General features: G+C 38.2%; 1 protein-coding gene across 3 annotated transcripts in view; it reads right to left on the bottom strand.

Moving 5' to 3' along the window:
• Usp6nl (USP6 N-terminal like) overlaps positions 1–21473 on the bottom strand; it is a 132424-nt gene that overhangs the window by 16330 nt on the left and 94621 nt on the right. For all 3 annotated transcript variants that reach the window (XM_085699100.2, XM_085699099.2, XM_048461235.3), the window contains exons 7-14: positions 16863–16970; positions 11083–11192; positions 8846–8894; positions 7946–8066; positions 5194–5288; positions 4552–4617; positions 4359–4458; positions 1326–1478 (exon numbers count right to left, since the gene is read on the bottom strand). In XM_085699100.2, the coding sequence (XP_085555226.2) occupies positions 1326–1478; positions 4359–4458; positions 4552–4617; positions 5194–5288; positions 7946–8066; positions 8846–8894; positions 11083–11192; positions 16863–16970 (802 nt within the window). The remainder of the gene's footprint in view (positions 1–1325; positions 1479–4358; positions 4459–4551; positions 4618–5193; positions 5289–7945; positions 8067–8845; positions 8895–11082; positions 11193–16862; positions 16971–21473) is intronic.

Raw genomic sequence — 21473 nt, 5'->3', positions numbered from 1 at the left:
CATCACAACATTCTACATGGAAGCCGAAATTAGAGTTGGAAATGGTTGGGCTCAGTTTTGGTGGTTTGGTGGTTTGGTGGTTCTGGGCTTCACAGGGAAGCATCAGTTTCCTCATCACAAAAGGGCATTACTTGTTCTACCACTGTACTCAGTTTTCCCAACAAGATGATTAGTGTAAAAAGTGATTGCTGTTATAGTTCTTCAAAACAGTTATAATCTGTCAATCAAAATTTCTAAATTTCAATTTGAACAGAGTCATATTTAACCAATATGTTTACATGCGTTTTCCTAAAATAAGAAAGAAAAGCCAGAAGACATGGTTATCAAATGAAACTCCCAGTGTCAAGTACGAAATCCCTCCCTATGAGTTACTGGGTGGTCACTAGAACCACCCACAGCAACACAGGCTATTACCATTCCTCTTGGATGATCACCATAACTAGAAGGTAAGATCATATTGCTGTGACACAGAACACAGAGAAATCAACCTTGATTAATAGGAAAATGATCTCCCTTTTAAATAGCTTATAAAGTACCAGAAGATACTATGCTGCCTACTGGAGGAGAAAAGACAAACACGGTCTCATCCAGTGCAATAGACCCTGCACACTACAATACTAGCTTGCCTGGCAAAATGTGCTCACTGTTCCAATAATGTCCTGACAGTTACAGGAGTAACTAATCACTTTCTGATTGGATATGAGGCATGCTCCACAGGAGGGATTTCATGTCTGGGTCTATAAATTTGGTTAAAAGCCCATGACTACCAAGGTTATAGGTTCTAAGGGCAAACCTTATTACTTTTGTTGTTGTTGTTACTATTGGATAAATGACCATGCTATCTAATCGCCTTTTAAATATTTATGTTTATATAAATAACTTTTGTCAGAGAAGATAATTTTTGTAATCAAAATTCCAATGTAGATGCACTTGTCAGAGGAGATGCTGGTGGTTGACGGCTACTGAGGAGAGGAGTCACTCTCCTTTGGGGATATGGCTGCTGATAGGTTGCACCCCACCCCCAAAGGATGACCCTACACATCTGCAAGGAGATAATTAATGACATTTTAAAAAAACATGAAGTTGGAAAGGAGGTAAGAATGGGGGCACTTTAGGGAACTAGAAGGAGACAATGGAGGATGAATATGACCAAAATACATTGTATAAATGTATGAAATGTTCAATTTTTTTGTAAAGAAAGAAAAGCCACTAGCAGCTGGTAGAACACTAATTGATATTATGTTATCACCAAGTGTAATGCTTACATCTTAACAATAAAAGTCTGTGTGCTAGAATTTGATGTAGGATGCCAGGGCATCTCTTACCAGGTTCTGGGAGATCTAATTTTGCCCGCTTTAGTTCTGACATAGAAACCTGAAGTTGCTCGATTACAAAATCATCCTCGAAGAAAAAGTCCTTGGCGAGCGTCTCCTGAAGAAATTCTACCAGTTCTTCCATAGACAATTTCATTAGATGTTCTAGGAAAGGATGAGAGAAATGCAAATGCCAATCAACAGTTGTATTAGGTTGAGAAGAAGATATACTCTATTTGAGTGCAGTGAGTTTTAAAATAGGCTATTAAAAAGATGTGAACACAACTTACAGTTGGCACTGTGAACACACTAAAACTCAGCAGGATAGTGTTTGACATTAGAGAAAGCAGGCTGAGATTAGGAGGAAAGACAGAGAGATGTACAAGACCAAATATTTTCTCACTAGTTTATGAGTAGCCATATCTGGGCATTAACACTAAACTACAACAAGAGCTCCTATGAGTAAATAGGCATTTATTTATCTCATTTATTGGCTGGAACACTAACTCAGACTGGCAAATTCCCTCAAAAAAAATTACTAACCTTATTTCTATTATTTCGACTGAGGGAATTAGCTTTATTAGAAAAAAAAATCACACTACAGCTGGAAATCAGAAACAGACACGCAGTAAAAAACATCACTACCCATACCTTCAGACAGGTGTGCTATGTTCATCTACAAGTATGGGCTCAACTCATAACACAAGTTAGACTGTCTAAGTTCACCTGCCTCGCATTACTCAAAAGCATGCAAAGCATCTCAACTATTAGCAGCAGTGATGTTAACTGAGCAGCATGTAGTATTGCTCATTTAGTCCAATCATGTGCATTTACATTGTTTTTGTTTTTTTTCCATTTAAAACCGCTGTGTGATCGATCTCCAGTAATACTAGCTTTAAAGCAATCATGAAGAAATCAAGAAAGGAATAGGTCTCTGACTAGGGTCAGCTGTTAAGATACCCAGAGAGATCTCTTTTTGTTTTGTTATTTATTTATTTTTTTAACTAGCAAGTGACATATTGTAAGTGACATTCTGGCACACACGGTGTGTTAATACAGGTTCACCATGTGTAATGACTACACCACTATGACTATTAGATCCACCACCAAGCATACTTACTCTTGTGAGACAATCATTTAAAGTCTACTCTCTTGGTAACTTTCAGTCTGTTACACATAACTACTGAGTGTGCATACTAATCCAAATAGTACATCCCCAAACTGTATCCTGCCATCTAGTAAAACTTTGTAGCCCAAGAGCAACATCTCCCGCTGAACCCTGTTCCTCAACATTTATTTCTTCATATGGTGGCGCAGGAAACTCACTGAAGATGTAAGAGTTTTGCTTCCTAAACAAGAAAAGAAAGAGCAGCAGGCAGGATTTTTCACAGTTTGTACAGTCTAATGATATACTGGCATGGGAAGTAATTGCTATGCTCAAAGTTTATTTACAAAGGCTAAAGTCATACTAAGTGAAATAACTTAAAGGGAGATGAGAGCTATAAAGAAATGTACCATTACACTTCTATTTTTTCACTGTTTAGAGACAATTAAACTACTGTTAAAGATATACTTTTTGAGTATATTTTGATCTATTTATAACATAAAGGAAGTGGAAAGGACATAAAGAAAGGAGAAAAAGGAGTGGAGGTGAAGGGAAAGGGCTTTTGTCCAGCAATGACACAACCCGACTCTGGGAAGGAAGTGTGCTACCAAAGCTTTGTTTTGGTGTTAGCCTGTGTGGCTGGACCATCACCACAGCATTCCTGACAGCTTTGCCCTGGAAAAGCACAGATACCGAGGTCCCACCGCAGGTGAAGTGTGGTTAATGTGGCACTGACGTGTACAGTGTGTTCAAGTCAGCGTCCAAGAAAACTAAATGAAAGTACTGAAGGTGGCCGGGAAGATGTGTGAAGATGACACAACCCACAAACTGTCCCCATGCTCTCAGTTGGTTTATAACTTAGTCAGAATGCCAAACAAATCACTCAAGAATGATGTACGAGAGTGGGACACACACAAATATGCATGTAGATAACATGATTCTAGGCTGCCCATGACCCACATTTCTACAGAGGTACAAGAGGAGTCACGTGGCTCAAAGTTGAAATGAAAAACATCTCATTTCCTGACCTTTAAGGCCCAACACATCATATCTACAGAGCCCCTTTCATTGTTTTGAAAACATTATTGGTCCCCTGAATACAGATGACAATGGTGTGGCTTGGGCAGTATAAGGGGCCACTGCCAATGGGACCAGGATCTCACTCTAATACATGAACTGATTTTGTGGAGCCCATTATCTATGTAGAGATAGATACCTTGCTCAGCCTAGGCACGGGGGGTACTGGATGTTGGTGGCACAAGCCATGGGCCAGTCTTAAGAAACGTCCCAGGGGAGGCCTTAACCTCTCTGAAGATCGGATAGAAGATGAAGTTGGGGAAGTGGGGGAGCAGAAGGAGAGAAGGGAGGGGAAACTGGGAAAATTAACTAAGAAGGAAGGAAGGAAGGAAGGAAGGAAGGAAGGAAGGAAGGAAGGAAGGAAGGAAGAAGGAAGAAGGAAGGAAGGAAGGAAAAAAGGAAAAAAGGAAGGAAGGAAGGAAAGCTTGCTGCCCCAGAGGCCATGACAGTCAAGTCTCATCCAGGGCTTGAAACTGGATGTACTTTCTCTTAGAGAAAGTAACAGACATATTTTTTCTGGGCCCACTCACCTAGGAGGCCTTGTTTCTTTGCTCTCTCTGCCTTATTACAAGCCTAAGACTTAGACCAACTAGAAGAGCAAGGGTCCCAGGGGAAACCAATACAAGAAGAATATATTAGTGACACCAAAACTGCATCCTACTATTCAAGTGTGAAAATGAAACTGACACAGAGAAAGGATCCAAGACCTTCTGATGTAATGTGTATCTAGTCTCGAGAATCAGAATCCCCTGATGATCGTCAAGAGAAATTAAAAAAACATGAGGTAGAAGGGAGCCCAAGCTAGCAGGAGTTAAAATAATCCTTGATTTTTGTAAAGTCTCTGCAGCCAAACGTTTCCTTACTTCTGTGTAACTTCAAGATTGTGTAAGACATAGCAGTAAGAATTCGCTCTCCTTCAAAGATGTAGATGTCCCATATCCTGAGGTTCAGCGTAAAAGGAGTCTGTGGCAAAGAACAAAGCAGAGCAAGATACCGTTAGTGCTTCCCTTACCTTGATTGTGCACTTTCATAAGGAGGTTTAAAAAAAGTACTTACTCGATCAAGAAAACACTGAAAAAACCATTTCATTGTATAAAAATTTGTGTAGATTTCTTGAGAATCCTAAAAAACAAAGATCTCATAATTTCTGAGTTGTAACAAACAAAAAAGCAATAGTAAGGAGGCTGTCAAAGGTGAGCACATAGTTTCATACCTTTTCACACTTTGTTTTTCCATTCCTATTTTTAATCCCCAAATTTAACTAATAAGAATTATCATAGGAATTGTGTCACCATGATAGGACTATAACACAATCATTAGTACATTTTGCAGTGAACTGCTTCATTGCACCATTATATTTTATAGTAAAGCATGCATGTGTTCACAAGGAAGTAGTTTTTATGCTTCTTACAATGCTTTTTGTACAATTTAAAACCTAAAACATAATGGAGAAATCACACATTTTAAAGTTTTTGTTAGTAGTATTTATCAGCTTCATAGAAGTAATCTGAACCTACGAATTAGGACTATGGTAGTCAATTAATACTAAATTTTACAAATCCAATGTTCTTTAAACAATTGAGGATCATGACTCCACAGTGAGGTAACCAGAAACAGGGAACCCACACTGAATTTAATTAATTACTGCAGCTTCACTCTCAGTGTAGGAGGCTATAAGTCAGTGACACATCTACCTACCAAATGTTGCTTAAGTTTGGACAGAAATTTATTCAGAATTTTTTCATGATGTTCTTGAAATCTCAATAGTTTAGGAAAACCTTGGACAAAAAAACCTAGAACACAAACATAAAAACAGAACTTCAGAGACAATACCAACAAAACCCCAACTTAAAAATGTAACATACTGTATTTGAGCTGATAAAACAAAGCCAGCATCCTTAGTTATCAGGGTGTTTTCTTCTTCATCATGGAAATAATGTCATGTAAGCTCTGGAGAGTAAAACTTTTAGCTAGTACTTGTGTGCTAACTACTGCCTTTACTTTGTAGAACTGATAAAGAGGAAAACATATTTCTAAATTAGCAGGAAAAGTTTAATACCAAAAGACAATGGAAACTGAATTTATTTATCAAACAGCCTCCTCTCTGCTGGCTGTGGCTTTACAAGCTCTTCAGTCCTGACCACCACTCTGCTCTACCACTACTGCCTTTCACATCTTACTATGTTTGCCAAGAACACACTAACAATTTCACTGATGTATGTCTACATTTCTTAAAAATCACTTTAAATTCTTCTCATAAGCTATATTTAACATCAGCTAAAACATGCAGGCACTTAAAGTTATACCAAAACCTATACATAATTACCTACATTGTAATCTGTAGGATTTCTAGAAAGTAATTGATTGTAGATGGTAAATTAATACTAACTTGCATATTTAGCTCACTAAATTTACAACTATTTTTATTCAGAAGTTCCTTTTCAGGTATTTATTCAATCATTTCAAGAACATATACTCAATAGACTTTATTTCTGCAATTAGTATTTTCAAACCTAGTTTCGAAGCACATCTGGGAGATTTAAATGACATCTTTTGGTTTCCTAAGAACCCAGGAAAAGGTATGTCGGACACACTCTCCTTGGATATTCATTATTGACAATAGTTTATAAACAGTAAGCTTTCTTTTAGATTTAATGAAACCTACTTTGCTTTAGTATAGTCTCACATATTTGTTTATGTGAGAGTGCATTAAATTCTCCATATAATAAGTAATTTAAAAAGCAATGGTTTTCTAAACATAATAGCAAGTATAATGAGAGATCCTAATACACTGAATTAGTACATTTTCTAACACAACCCCTTAAGAAAATGCACATACAGTTTTGTAAATATCACCTGATACTGGTTAATAAAACTATACAAAATTCCCATTTGTGATTTCCATTGGAAGTAAAGCCGAAGCAATGGGGACCCAGTGAGCTTCAAGAACCAAGAAAAGAGCAACGAAACACTACACTTACAACTTAGGCTCAGTTTTGAAGATGTGTGTAAAATTTACAAAGATTTTGTCCCTCAGTAATAGTTTTTTTAATAGTAAAATGATTTTACTTTCATGGTCAATTAGATAGGAATGGGAGATAGGAAAATTTCAAGAAAATCTGATTTGTTTTTTTAAAAGTCAATGCACTTCAGTAAGAACCAGCTTAGACATGCTATGAATGTCTAACATATATTCACTTTTCAGTGACATCCTGGCCTCAGTATTTTAAATTGGTCTCTGCCTAGTTCTGGGTTAATTAGTTATACTTACAATTTTTACATAAAAAATATAAAGATCAAAGGTAACCATCAGTCACAAAACTGCCCAGATCTAGAGACAAATAATCCCTCAAGTATAAAGTTACCCATAAAAAATGGCCTAAACTACACTGTAAGAACAAATAATAGGGCTGTAAAATTAAGACTGTTTAAAGATTAGATGGTGATAGCTGAAGCTAAGTCAGCACAAGAGGTTTAAAAGAAAATACCATTTTCTAAAAGCAGAGTAAAACATCATCACACAATTAACCTATCACCAAAGTAGGAAACGTTCCACGATATTCCAGGATGGCGTGGCAACACCATCACACAAGGAGCCCAGATAAAGACCAATGATGACGAGTTCTTTCTGTCAAGATGTCTTTTTAAGTGAAACAGGTTACTAGATGGTAACTTGATACAACAGTATGTCTTGCTTCTGGAGTCCATTTAAGGCACTCAAAGTACCCAAAATCAGTTATCATGCAGATACCTGTTAAATAACTAGTGAGGAACATAGGGAGCAAGACAAAAGCACATGCACAAGCCCACCCTTCTTTAAAAAGAGCCTGTCAGATTTACTATATAAGACTATGGAGAATCCTAATCTTGAAATATTTAAATGAGCGTTCTCTGTGCTAGGGTCACCCACTCTACAAGCATACATACTCATAAAGTGAACCTAAGTGGTTCACCTAACACTGTCTTTGTGTAACTAGTACATTGGCGTCAGGGCCTTGCACATGCAACACAGGTGCTCTAATACTGAGTGATGACCTCAGCTATTCGACTCGCCTTAAAGCTGCTATTAGATGGCATAGATGGCACTAGGAACAAAACAACACATAATCCTGCATTCTGGGAACAAATACTACTTTCACTCCTAAGATAAGTTGCAAAATACAAACAATGAAATAAAGTTTAGTGTATTTTCTTGGCAAATGTAAGAAAAAGGCCATTAAACTCAATCTGTTAATTTGAAAACAAATCAAAGTATTATGCATTTTGTAAAATACTAAATAATCAAGAGGTCAAAATTTGTTATTAGCCTTTTCCATAAGATGGAATGAAATGTAGCGGGGAAGAAGGTCTGGGACTGACATCTGCTGTACTTGATTCACCAGGTATCATTGGTTTTGCTTCCGTTTGCTTTCTCCCTGCTTGTTTATCCTTATATATGAGGTTTTCTTACCATGCATAGCATGTTTGGGGCCTGAGAAGAGTTTGACCAGGGCCCAGAAGGCGTCTTCCTCGTTCATGTACATGAGGAGTAGGGCTGTTATCTGGCTCATCCCTTGACAGTACCCGACTTCCTAAGGAGCAATGAAAACACAGACTGGGGGCTTTAAAATCAAATTCCATGAACACATATATGAGAAAGGTTAATCTGTAAAATACCAAAAAATGCCTAGATATATCACTGGGCAATTCTAGAGATAACTGATGTAATAGCTACAGCATCAGGACACATGCTATACAAGAACTCAGCTGTGCTCAAGAGTAAACAGGTGTGGGGAAAGCCTCAAGATACACTTAAAAAAAAAACCTTTTACATGTAATACTGCAATACAGTCTCTAACAGTGTGAATATTAATTTTATTTAATATATAGTTCTCAGAAGCTGGCAAACTGTTCCCAAAATCTCAGTTTCCTGTCTTGTTACCTCTGTGTTTCTGCAGACATAAGGTTTAGTTTTAGTCTACTCCTCACAGACCTCCCACAGGTGATAAGTTAGGATATCACAACAGTACCTTCTAGGAGTAAGGAAGAGGCAGCAGGCCACAGCTCCCTCTCCTACCCTGCCATGCCTAATCTTAAATGCTTAAAAAGAAAACCAAAGACCACAAAAATACAACAAAACGAAAACAATATGGAGGGAGGAAAAGTGAGTCTCACAGGCATCCTGTAGTCATATCTAGGTTTTCTTACTTCCCAATCAGACCTTGGGTCCACATGGGAGCTAATGGGGACTACGGAGACCATCTGACATGAAGAAACGGCCTACATGTGCCACGTTACGTAGACTGCCAACAAGAATCTTTGGTTCTTCAGAATATAATTCAAAGAACTAGGTAAGCAGGCCCCAACTTACCGTATTATAGATAGAATATGCAGCAAGAACATGGAACAAGGATTGTTGCCTAGAGAATTGAAAATTTATATTAAACATAATTTAGTTTTTAAAAGAATTTAATTTTTAAAAATACAAACTTTAAAAAAAAACAGGCTGACTAAAAGCAAAAAGAATTCAAATAAAATTACTATTGTAGTTTTTTTTTAAAAAAAGCATACCAGGCTCAAATTGAACCAGAATTCTCAATATAACATAATAGTTTAAATTTGAGACTACATTATCATACATTCAGATAGAAAGACTTCATATGGGAAGTACCAAGGCTTCTCTGAGCTTCTTAAGTTCATTTCCTTCTTTCATTCAACTATCTTACTAGTGGAATAACAAATGGACGGCCTCTTGAAGACTCTTAGAGCAGCAGCTAAGTGCAAGAAGTGGGAGTCCAGAAGACCTCCCCCAGGAAGTGGAACAGTGCCATCCTCAGACTAGATTACCCATCAGAGTGAAGGGAGGGAGCTGTGCCCATTACATTCCTGACAACTCACTGCTGAAGTTTGTGCCACTTCGATCTTTGCTGACTTAATCTTACTTCTAACAGAACTGACCTGGTGGTGAACATCTGTAATACCAGCACCCAGGGGCTAAGGCAGGAGGATCACAAGTTCTAAGCCATCCATCCTGGGCTATATAGTGAGACCCTCAAAATCCCAAAGCAGAACAAAACAGAAAAGAGGAATGAGCCTAGAGGAAGACACAACAATAAGTCCATCAAGTTGGAAGTGAAACTGCCACACAACTGCTTTGGGCTTCCTCTGTCATTTTTGGGTTCAAAAGGCAAAAGAGGTGACTACATTAGTCAGGATGACTTGATCCCTATGAGAGGGGTTGATGCTTCTGCCTAAAGAACACAAAGAAATTACACCTGGAATAAAGGAGACTATTTGGGGAATTTCTTAGCATGTACGTACTAAGTACATACAAAGAGTATATGTGTAAAGAAAACAATGGAAAACTACAGCAACATTATTTAGAGAGACTGAAAATGGTTCAGATTTTTTCAGGATTGAAGCCCTAAGTCCTATAACACAGCTGAGGTACTTGCTGAGGGATAGGCAATGGAAAAATGTATTTATAAACACCATGACACATGGCCAGTCACAGGGATAACTGTAGTAACTACTAGCACTTTTCCCTTATATTTTGGTGTGAATGCCTATATATTAGTATTTTCTTTCTCTCACTATCTTATATTAGAAGTACTAATAGGTAACTCTATACTACAGTTATACTATTACACAGTTATACTATATACTATTTAAGCATGACTACCAGCAAAGGACTTGAAATCCACTTGTGGACAAAGAGTTAATGTGTTTTCAGCTGTAAACAAAATAGTTGCATCATATTAGACAGATGTATGATTTTGTTGTGGCCTCACATGGAATCAGAATGGTTTAAAGGGATGTGTGTGAGCACCAAGTTCACAAAGACAAGCTGCAATGGTCAGCTATACTAATTAGGCTGCAATCTCCTTACTATTTAAGTACTGACTTAGGTGCTGCGCTCAAGAGTTTTACAGATGTGATTAAATCCGTTGTTTGTTAAATTTGAGTCAGGAAAATTATCCAAGGCAATCCACACAGACTGAACTTTCCAGCCTGCCCTTCCTGGTCAAGCAGATCTTAACACAGATCGTAGCCTACAGTTTCTGCACTGCTGATTGGATTCTAAACGACACATAGGCCGGTACAATAGTGTCTTTTCATTACTACTCTGACACAGTGATGGCCACCGCAGTAAGAACAAATGCTCTGTTGTACTCCATACATTAACTTCTCATTTAGTTCATTTTCTTCTTTCAAGTTCCATTTATTCATGAGGTCAAAGTTCGAGAGATAAACTTATTACCAACAGTTTTCAAATAAATACATGCTCTCACATGTATAAATGACCTCAAACTTGCAATCCTCCTACCTCAGCCTCCCTAGTACCTACAAAATATTTTTAAGAATTTTAAAGTCATAAAATAATTCCTTACCAACTTTACAGCATTTACTATGCCAATGTTTTGAAATGGTAAATTAAGTCAGACTCCAGTGTCACTCAACATGGAAATAAATGATCTGTAAAAACTTTTAGGTCGAAATAAAGATTATAGTACAAACAAGACATCCTAAAAGTACAGTTCATCTTAAAACTTCAATAAAACCATTTGCATATGCTATTCATATTTTATAATATTAAACTTTACTTACTTAACGCCATATCTGTCTCTAAACATAATATGGTTCCTAAATGTGCGGTTCACATCAAGGTCTATTTGTCTGATGTCAGGTGAACAACCTCGTGCTCTGTGTTTTAATTTCTGAAGAAGAAAAAGAGGAGAAGAAAACATATTTTCATGAAAATCACTTGCTGAAAGTCTATGATAAATAGCAAAATGATCCTAATCAAAAACTGTATGTATGTATGTATGGATGGATGGATGTATGGATGCATGCATGCATGTACTAGCAGAGGGTAGGGCTAGGGAAATAATTCCCATGGTTTAAAGAAAGATCTAGTTAATATAAAAAGACACACAAAGAAAGTGTTTCCTTCCTTCCATGCCCCATCTACTCTGCTCACAGCCTTTCCCTCCCTTCCTTTCCCTTCCATGGTATCAGATTTAGATCAGGGAATGTCTGAGGTTTGTAGAACTAACATGGCTGAGTAGTGCACTCTTCAAGGAATTATTTTTCCTCTGTCTCGAGATTTTCTTTCCTTAGAATGAATTACTGCTTCTTAATTTGCTTCACTTTCTATATTCTTGTAGGAAATTCAATACCAATCTGAAGCACTCTGTAGAATTCACAGAATATCCAGTTTCTTTTCTTTGCATCTTTTGATTGTTTGTTTGTTTGAGACAGGGTCTCACTGTGTAGCCTTAGCTAGCCTGGAACTCACTACATAGACAAGGTTGGCCTTGAATTCACAGAGATCTAGCTACCTGCAGCCACTGCCTCCCAAGTGCCAGGATTAAAGACATGCACTACTGAGGCAGGCCTAGTGGTCAAGGCTACTGCCTCTGATCTTAGGGCTTCCTTAGCTTTGCTCTGAGCTTGTGTTCCCGATTCCTGGGTCTTGGTTTATGGACTGCATTCTCCAATAGCTACTGTGAATGGGCACCACAGAAGTGCAAAAGTTTGGGAATCTGAAATATCTGGTGACTTACTCTTTCAAATGACTGGGGACCCTGCTTGAGAATTCTAAATTAAAAGTATTCTTGCTCAAAGGGCAGTGCTTTACCATTTTCTGGCCTCCTGTGCTGCCACTGGAACTCTTCGTTTCTAGATCTTTTCTTCTCTGGAGCTGGTGGGAGCACTCTGTTTGGAAGTTGTCCATTTCTTTACTTGTTTTGGATCTATTTTCATTCACAGACTTGGGCACTTTCAATCTTACAAACTCATACAACTCTCATCTCTGCAAAGTTGTCTTTAATAATTCTGGATTCCTATGTCGATTTCCTCTTCCTCCCCTGCCATGATTCCATTGTCTCTCAGGAGCTTGGTTATTACAGTGTGGGATCTCCTAATCAAGCTCATTTTCTTTTTTCTCTATTAGTATCTGTGCCTTTAAATTTTATTTTCTGAAAATTTTCAATTATTATTTTTGATTAAGTTTTTCATTACTTTTTTATATTCTTAAGGTCTTTGCTATTACAGAATGCTCCTTTTTATAGCTTCCTATACTGTTTTGTGGGTGCAATGTCGATTTCATTTCTCTGAAGATACTAACAACAATCTTTTAGGTTTTCTCCTTATTCTATGATCTGTTTCTCGCAAGTGCATTTTTCTACTTGTTTTTATTTGTCTCCAATTTAAGTCCTTTTCCTCAAATGACTACTAATATTTGTGTTATCTGTTTCTACTTGTAAGTAATGAATTAAACAAAGCTGTGTGCCCAGATGGAGCTTCACAACAGTGGGCAGTGATGTCACTGTAGAGTGGGGATGTAACAGGGCAGTTGCAGTGCAGCCCCTAGAACTCAAGGTCTTTGTGTCTATTTTCTTGCACTGGTCAGATATCCCAGGGAATCTCTCTGCAGCTCCTGACTGGCATCTAACTGTTGGTATTCTTGAGGAAAAGCTAACTGTACCAAAATTGGGGTGTTATACTCCCCTGCACATCAAGGACAGCAGCTTCTTCTTCACCTTCTCCCAGTAAGAGACCTACAGTCCTGGGCCTGTGCTGGAAGGAGACTTGGGGACTCCATCCCAACTGCTTCACCCACAGACTTTCGGCCACTTAAGTGTTCAGCTTCACCTTTATGTCCTGAGGTACCTGCAGGTGGTAATTACCAAGTCCTCTAGACATTAAAGACATAAACCATGTGGCTTCTCCCGCTTCTTACTGCCAGCACAGGACTTAGATTCCTCAGATTTGCTTTGTTTACTCTGCCTACCTGTCTGCACTCTCTGAACTCTATGGTCCAAACTGTGGCAGACAGTATTTCTTCATTTTCTTATTCCTTACAGGTTTGCCTTTTTAAAAACTCTGCTGTAAATTTGGTAGTATTTCTGGGAAAAGGGAGCTAAATTATGACTATTTTCATCACCAGTATTTAACCAGAAAGATGATTAAAATTTGCAACAATTTGTATTTACCTATGTTTAAGTATAAATCATTATCCATAGACACACATTCATATGGAGTCATTTATCACATACTGGTAATACAATTTAATCTAAATCAATTCCAATAAATATATATAAAACATAACTTTAACCATTAAGTTAAAAGGAAAAGTGGAGTAAAAGCCATGTGGTTATGTCTAGAATATACATGGGCTTGACATTTATGTGTATATATGTTAAGTATTTTAACTATGTTTTGAGGTGTGACCTTCTGCAGTTTTTTAAAATAGGAGAGTGGACTGGGGAGTATGGCCCAGTGAGATAACATTTTTCTCGTCTATGAGAGGCCCTAAGTTTCATCCTCAGTAATACAATATACCCAAAAGAAAACATGAAGAATAACCACAGTATGTTCCAGAGTTTTGAAGCAATACAAATAGTAACCTGTACATATTTGGTTTTTAAATATCTTTTATTGTTAAGGGAACAGTCAAATATAGAGGCTTCACTTGTTCTAAAGGTCTCCTGGTAAGCGCTGAGGTGTCAAAACATAGGAAGAAAGACATGACCAAAAAATGTCTTAAAATAAAATTTAGCTGAAGGGAAAAAAAAAAGACCCAAACATCAAACATATCTATAATACTGGCTTTTCTCAAAGACATGAAAATCGCAGCAAAGACATTAAGACAGAAGCAAAGAAAGGCAAGGAAGCAGGTAAAAGTGCACTGGGAAGAAGAAATGTTATTCATGTTCCAGGGATTTACAGGCAGCAGATGCAGTGAAACAAACACAGCACCCCCTACCCACACCCCACCAACAAGAAGGTGAGCCGATACAGCCACCCGACAGGGAGATCCATATTCACGAGGACCACAGTGATAACACGGAGGAATGCTTTCACTAAAAGGAAGAGACCTACTGAGCCTATACTGTAGACAGAGGCTGACAGAGTGGCAGTGAGATGAAAGGCCAGCAGTGTCTCTGTGGGGTTCCTCCCAGAAGCCTGAGCTAGGCTCATGCTGTGGAGTTTTAGAACTATGGTGCATGGGCCTTCTACCATTTTAAGGTATGTTTCTAAATGCAAGACAGACACAAATGTGATATAATTAAATGAAAAGGGGAAACACTGGTTTGGAGCCAGAACAGACTGGGTTCTTTGCTCACCCTGGGTGAGAAGTTACAAAACCTTGCTAAGCTCAGGTTCCTGGTCTGTTAAATGAAGTGATAATGATACAGAAAATAGTAGTAAAACCTGCCTCGTGCTGTAATGGCAAGACTTAAGTAAGACAATCCCTGTACAACACGCAAATAATGTCCATAAAGTATCCTAACAAGGTTAATGCTCCACAAGGTGAAGTAGGAAAGATGTTTCCAAAATACAATAATATGAAGCTTCAAACTAAAACCAACCAGATCCCAGCTGGAGAAAGGGAATCAGAAAGGGCATTCTAAAGCATGTTGAAAACTCAACCCACTTTTTCTCCCCTCTCAAGTCTTCTAGTCCACTGAGACTTCGTGGCTTTCAGCTCAGCTAATGCTTTTATTTGGCTGTCTAAATGTCATGCACTATCTAGAGTGCAAACATCTGTGCAGTCTCGTGTCCTCACAGGAGGCCAGCTCTGCACACTGTACTCGTTTACCTTTGTGTGCTGTGTAACACCAAGCAGAGCTCTGCAGATGAAGCCAAAGGTCTGAATGTGCACAACATGCCAAGCTCCATCTGAGAACACAACACCTTGGCAGATTAAACAAGGAAGAATCACTTCATAGCAAAGTGCAGACAGAAACCTACGTCATTTTTGTAGAGGGACAAGGAAAGAAGGGTCAAGAAAAGAAGGCATGATTAAATGATGTCACGAGGGGAATTAAGTAACAATTGTAATGTCTGAAGGTATCACACTAAACAATTAGCTTGGGAGCCTTAACACTCATTTGTTTTGTTGTTACTGGGTTACTAAACCACTCTCTTACATGAACTAGTCTTGGAATGACTATATAGGAAAAAAAAACCAAATATATTAGGTTGAAGAGGGTCCCCTCATGTCCACCCAGAACCAGTGTATGTGGCCTTACTGGGGAGCAGAGACTGAAATAACCATTAAGCTCAGAAGAGAGCATGTGCATAACAACAAAACTGAAACCCAACGGCTGGCAGCCTTATCAGGGAGGAGACACATGACATGTGACACAGGAGGCAGAGAAGTAGCTACAGAACTAGAGCCAAGGAACACTAACAATTGCGGGCAGCTACCAGAGGTTGGCAGAAGGCCAGGAAAGAGTCTTCCCTGCAGCAACACTAACTTCTGAACTCTATCCTCCAGAACTGTGACAGGACAGGCTGCTGTCTTTGGTCACCTGTAGCCCTGGAAATGAATACAGTATGCAGACAAAAGTACTGTGTGGTCTGGCTATTTTCTGTGTTCATTTATTAACCAGATATTTACTGAGCAGGTGCTGTATGCTGGGCACACTATTCTAAGTGCTAGAGTTAAACTGTATGTGTGTTCTCTCAGGTAAACATCACTTTGAAGATCGGCTCTAAAAACTTGACGCTAATAATAATCTTATCAGTAGTCTAAAGTAATGTCAAACTCTAATACCCTGAAACACAAAATTCACTGCCTGTGTGAAGTCCTGTACTCTCATAAAACTATTAACTCTTTAACTACTGCTTATTATCTTTCATTTGGCAAGTTTTCATCTGAGTTCGCACATAGGGAAGAAAAATACCAAAAGACACTAAAGTGTCTTTGACAACTGCCTGGGTTTAAATTGATTTTTCCCTTTCCCCTATTTTATCTGTTGTAACTCACTCTATTTAAATACATTTTCTATGGAACATACTTTAAAACCTATGGATCTAAGAATCTTAGATGTAAAGTTCTTATTCATTTCAAAGGTTAACATAAACTTAGGTTTAGAAAGAGTATGGTTTAATGATAAGGAAGTATATTTAATCAGTATGCAATTTAAGGAAAAATTTATCACTCAGTCAACTTTAACTTTTTAGTGCATAAATAAGAAAATGAACACACTAGATAGTCTTGGGAACAAACTTTCCCTCACTTAGCCTTACTGAACAATTATACACAGGCACTGTTAGAAAAATGGAATTCTGCTTTTACTTTCCCCATAAACTCTAAACATGATGTAAATCTCCTTATTAGTAGAACAACCAAACGTAAGTCAATTTTCCTTATAAATATGCCCTAGCACTAATGGATCACTGTCGGTGTCTAACAATACTGGTTGATACAGACAACACTTGATCTAAAATTTGAGTAGACTGGCACACACACACACAAAAGAAAACAGTAAGCAATGAAATCTCAAGTGATCGGAGAATACCCTATCACCTTAAAACAAAGAGAAACAATTCTGCATTTTAACTTCAAACTCATAGTTAATTTAGCTACTCACACTATAAAGGTCTTTTGTTTCTTCTTTCATTTTAGGGATCTCAAGAAGAAGAGCCCAGACTTCGCCTCTGAGCTGGAGTGGAATTCCTTTGTAAATTCGTCGATGAAACTGATTAAAAGAGAAGGAAACTGGAGAAGGTTACAAACTGACAAAAGTTCAGATAGTCCCTTCCATTGGTCTACTGAATCTCTCTCAGCTTTTCTTTTCCAGATATTCATGACTATTAATTTATAAATTTTAATAAGTCAATACAATTAGGTTCTGTCACTTTTATTTTTTTATATCTTAAAAGGGAAACATAATCACAGAAGGAAAAAAATAAAAAAACTACCAAAAGAAAATAGGAAAAAAAGAAACGTCAACAACACTTGGTAAATCGGAATGCTTGACTATCACAGAAGTGTCCCTTAGAGTTATATGAGCAGAGCCAATGCTCTTTGGTGATTCATCTTGTTTACACACTTCCTTACTGTACACCACCCCTTCCCCACACTGCTAGAAGGTGATCCAATAGTAGTAAGTGGTCCTGTGCCGAAAGCATCCTCATGAGTGCAGACAGCATCGTATAAACTCTTTCCTAACACCATCTCCCTGTAGAATACATGGTGCGCCATCTCAGACCCCAGTTAGCTCAACTGCCCACCTCACCATTTGTCCCTTTTATTTTACGCCTATCTGGTCATACAAAATAGTTGGCAAATATCCTTCAAAGAAAGACAAAGGCCCCTCTTTACTCCTTTGCCAGCTATGTAGGAAATCAAGCCCAGGGCCTTGCACATGGTAGGCAAGTGCTCTCAACTACTAAGCTACTTCCCAAGCCCACAATCTGCTTTTCAAAAACATTAGGCATCTAAGTAATCATTATCATCTTAGGTTCTTTAAATATACATTGCAATTACTCTAAGGATCTTAAGACCCAACAGACTTCCTTATCTTATAATTATGTGATTCAAGTCCATTCAAAACAATATACAAATCTATTAAGGTCATTACAATGCGATACATAATAATACTTCGAAATTTAAAAATTAATGTTCAAAAGAAGAAATTATTAATAAATTATGGCAGGAACCCTTAAGAAGGGTTTGGGATTTTACTTATTTCTTTAGACTTTACAACACTTGCATATACATAATGATGTATCTAAGAGATGAAATCCAAGTCTAAGCATTAAATTCTTTTGTTTTATTCATAACTTAGACACATAAGCTAGAAGGGTGTGTGTGTGTGCACGCACCCACGCTTTTGTTTGAGAAGCTGCATGGGTACATGTGTGCATACACACATATTATGCATGTGCAGGCCAAATGATAACATAGGAATTCCTCTTAATTCTTCAGGTACTGTTTACCTCCATCTCTTGACACAGGGTCTCTACTGGTCTGATACTTGCCAAGTAGACCAGACTGATGGACCAGCAAGCTCCAGGGATCCACTTATTTGTACCTCCCCGAAACTGTAATTGTAATCATGGGCCACCATATCCAGCACCTTAAGGTAATTTTATTCAGTATCTTCAGTATTTTGACTGTGATCTGTCACACAAGACCAGGTGTGGAACTGTCCTTGTAACATCATGTGAATGCAACAAAGTTTTGGATTCTAGAGGATTTCCAAATTTAAAATTTCACATGAAGAATGCTAATCTATATTTTAACTTTATACCTAAAGGGGAGAACATCAAGGTGTCATGGTCAAATCAATAGAAAAAAAAAATAGGAAAACTCCAGGAAGAAATAAAAAATGCAATGGCTACCAGGCTATCCCAGAGTTGAATGTTAATATGAGTGAAAAAGAAATACTGACATGTCATCACTATCCTCATCCATAGTGCCAACAAACCCTACCTCTCATTAAGTGTTGTATAAGGAGCGGTGGGCTGCGTTCCCACCCGGATCCCGGCTAGCTTGCCCCCGAAATAATTACACAGAAACTTTATTCTTTTAAACATTGCCAGGCCCATTAGTTCTAGCCTCTTATTGGCTAACTCTTACATCTTGCTTTAACCCATATTTAGTAATCTGTGTAGCACCACAAGGTGGTGGGTTACCAGGAAAGATCCTAACCTGCATCTGTCTCGGAGAGGAGCGTCATGGCGTCTGCCTCATTACCTTCTTCCCAGCATTCTGTTTTGTCTACTCCACCCACCTATGTTCTGACCTATCAGGCCAAGCAGCTTCTTTATTAATTAACCAATGAAACAACAGATAGATAGAAGACCCACTAGCTAGAGTTATTAAACTATATGGATAAGTGACAAAAAAATGCTTTAAAACTTAAGAGTAGACAACACTGAAACAATGATAATTGAACTTAAAAGAAATATAAAAGTGGTATCTCTGGCATCCATCCAAATATGCACATTAAACACATAACAAAAAAGTAATGAAGATGTTCTAAAATAAGAACTTTTAATTACACTTACTGGTTTTCACATATACTTGGCCCTCCAGACTCATGGTACTATATCTCTAGATTTAATTACAGGTCAAAATTATTTTTTTTTTAAAAAACTGTTTTACAAATGTCTCAAACTTCTTTCATGTCAGTGCTGTCTAGTAAATATTCACACCACATGTACACTTGGCCTAGAGATGACAGACACTAGACACTGGCTACTTACAAACACTGTGCCATTCGATATAAAAGACTAGTGCATCTGTGGACTCTGGAACCACAAAGGTCCTAGAACAACCCCCTCAGATGCTGAGCGGTGACCATGCTTGACCACTTACATAACTGACTTGCTATGTTTACACATTTTTCCTTCCATCTTGTCAATTATGATAGAAGTTTTAGCAATTTTGTAAAACATTAGGCATTACATCAAAGCATAGTTTATTGACAAGTCTGTAGTGTAGTTTCTATCTGCTGATCTTTCAGTTAGCACAGCATTCCTATCTATTTTCTAAGGACAACCCTGCGAAGCCTGTGATGTAAGCATACACCTCACAGCTAAAAGGAAACAAAAAAAAAAGTTGCGGCAGGCAGGACATCACTGTGGGAACACAGCCATCATGACCTTCAAAAAGGCGATAGAGACGGAGACCCACATTGGAGCACCGGACTGAGCCCCCCAAGGTCCAAATGAGGAGCAGAAGGAGGAAGAACATGAAAAAAGAAATCAGGACCGCGAGGGGTGCGATCACCCACTGATACAAGGGGACTGATCTAATGAGAGTTCACCAAGGCCAGTTGGACTGGGACTGAACGAGCATGTGATCCAGCCAGATTCTCTGAATGTGGCCGGATTCTCTGAATGTGGCTGGCAGGGAGTCTTTCTGAAAAGCCATTGACAATGACACTGGGACTTGTTTCCTCTGCATATACTGGATTTTTGGGATCCAGTCGGTTTGGATACTCACCTTCCTGGACCTGGAGGGAGGGGGGAGGAACTTGAACTTCCCACAGGGCAGGAAACCCTGACTGCTCTTAGGGATGGAGAGGGAGGAGGAAAGGGAGTGGGGGGAGTGAGAGGGTGTTGGGAGGTGGGGCGGAAATGGAAATTTTTATAACTTAATAAACTTTGGAAAAAAATCTTTCAAGAAAGCTCAGCTCTAAAACTCCAAATATCCTACACTAGAGCCATGTGTGCATTTCAAGACATTTTTAGAACCTTTCTGCATGATTACCATGTAAGCAGGGACTCTGAAGAGAAAACATTCCTCCCTCCCTTTGGAAAAACAAAAATAAATGTTACCTTTTTACATCAGTGTAATTTAAAACAAGGTATGAATTGAAGGTGGTAATTCTTTTAGAAGGTACATTCTGTTTCACACCAAATTGGACCATATATATCACCAAATGATTCTACCACTATAGTTATGGGAGAGTGCTTTAAAATTATACATCAAAGAAATAGTTCCGCTAAAATCCCTCTTAATGGGAACTGCATTAGCTGGAGTTGCTGTCAGAGTAATAGCCTAGCAGAAGTACTCATCTTTACAGACTTCCTTACTTCAACAGATACATGCAGACTAGAGAAGAATAAAACCACACAATCCTACAAATACTTTATTAGACTGAATGTGAAACCAAAGTGTAGGTGCAATGCTTCGAAACTTATCCTGTCATCATGGCTTGAGCAATCTTTCCACAGAGGAAAAGGAGATGTCATCTGCAAGCTGATCTGAGGGGGTGTGCTATTAAATAAGAGCACAGAAACTGTATCTAATTTCCCACTTTCAAGTGATTCCTTTTAAAATTATCTTGAGTTCTAAACTCAGTGTTAAAACAAAGACTCAACAACACAAAATTAACTCAATTTGGTGTAAAATAGAATAGTAAAAATTTAACTTTAAAATAAGGATATCTGTGGTGCTCACAAAGGAAAAAACGATGACCTTAGCTCTGTGAGATATCCCATAATCAAGAGATCTCCACAGCGAATAAGTTTCCTACAATGGCAGGTCACGGTCCACAGTAACAGCTGAAGAGTCCTATAATAAAAGAAATCTTACTTGATTTTGCTTAGCTCTTTCCCCCAACACTACAAAACAGCCTTTCCTAGGCTAACAAGCAGCACTTCCTATGCTGTGCTAAGGTGGGTTATTTAATCCTCACCACAGCTCGAAAAGTAGGCATTACTGTTGCCCCACATCAAGGTAACCT

The sequence above is a fragment of the Myodes glareolus genome, chromosome 14 (assembly GCF_982192425.1).
Source record: "Myodes glareolus chromosome 14, mMyoGla1.1, whole genome shotgun sequence".
NCBI classification, from domain to species: domain Eukaryota; kingdom Metazoa; phylum Chordata; class Mammalia; order Rodentia; family Cricetidae; genus Myodes; species Myodes glareolus.
This window is presented reverse-complemented; position numbering and strand designations above follow the sequence as displayed.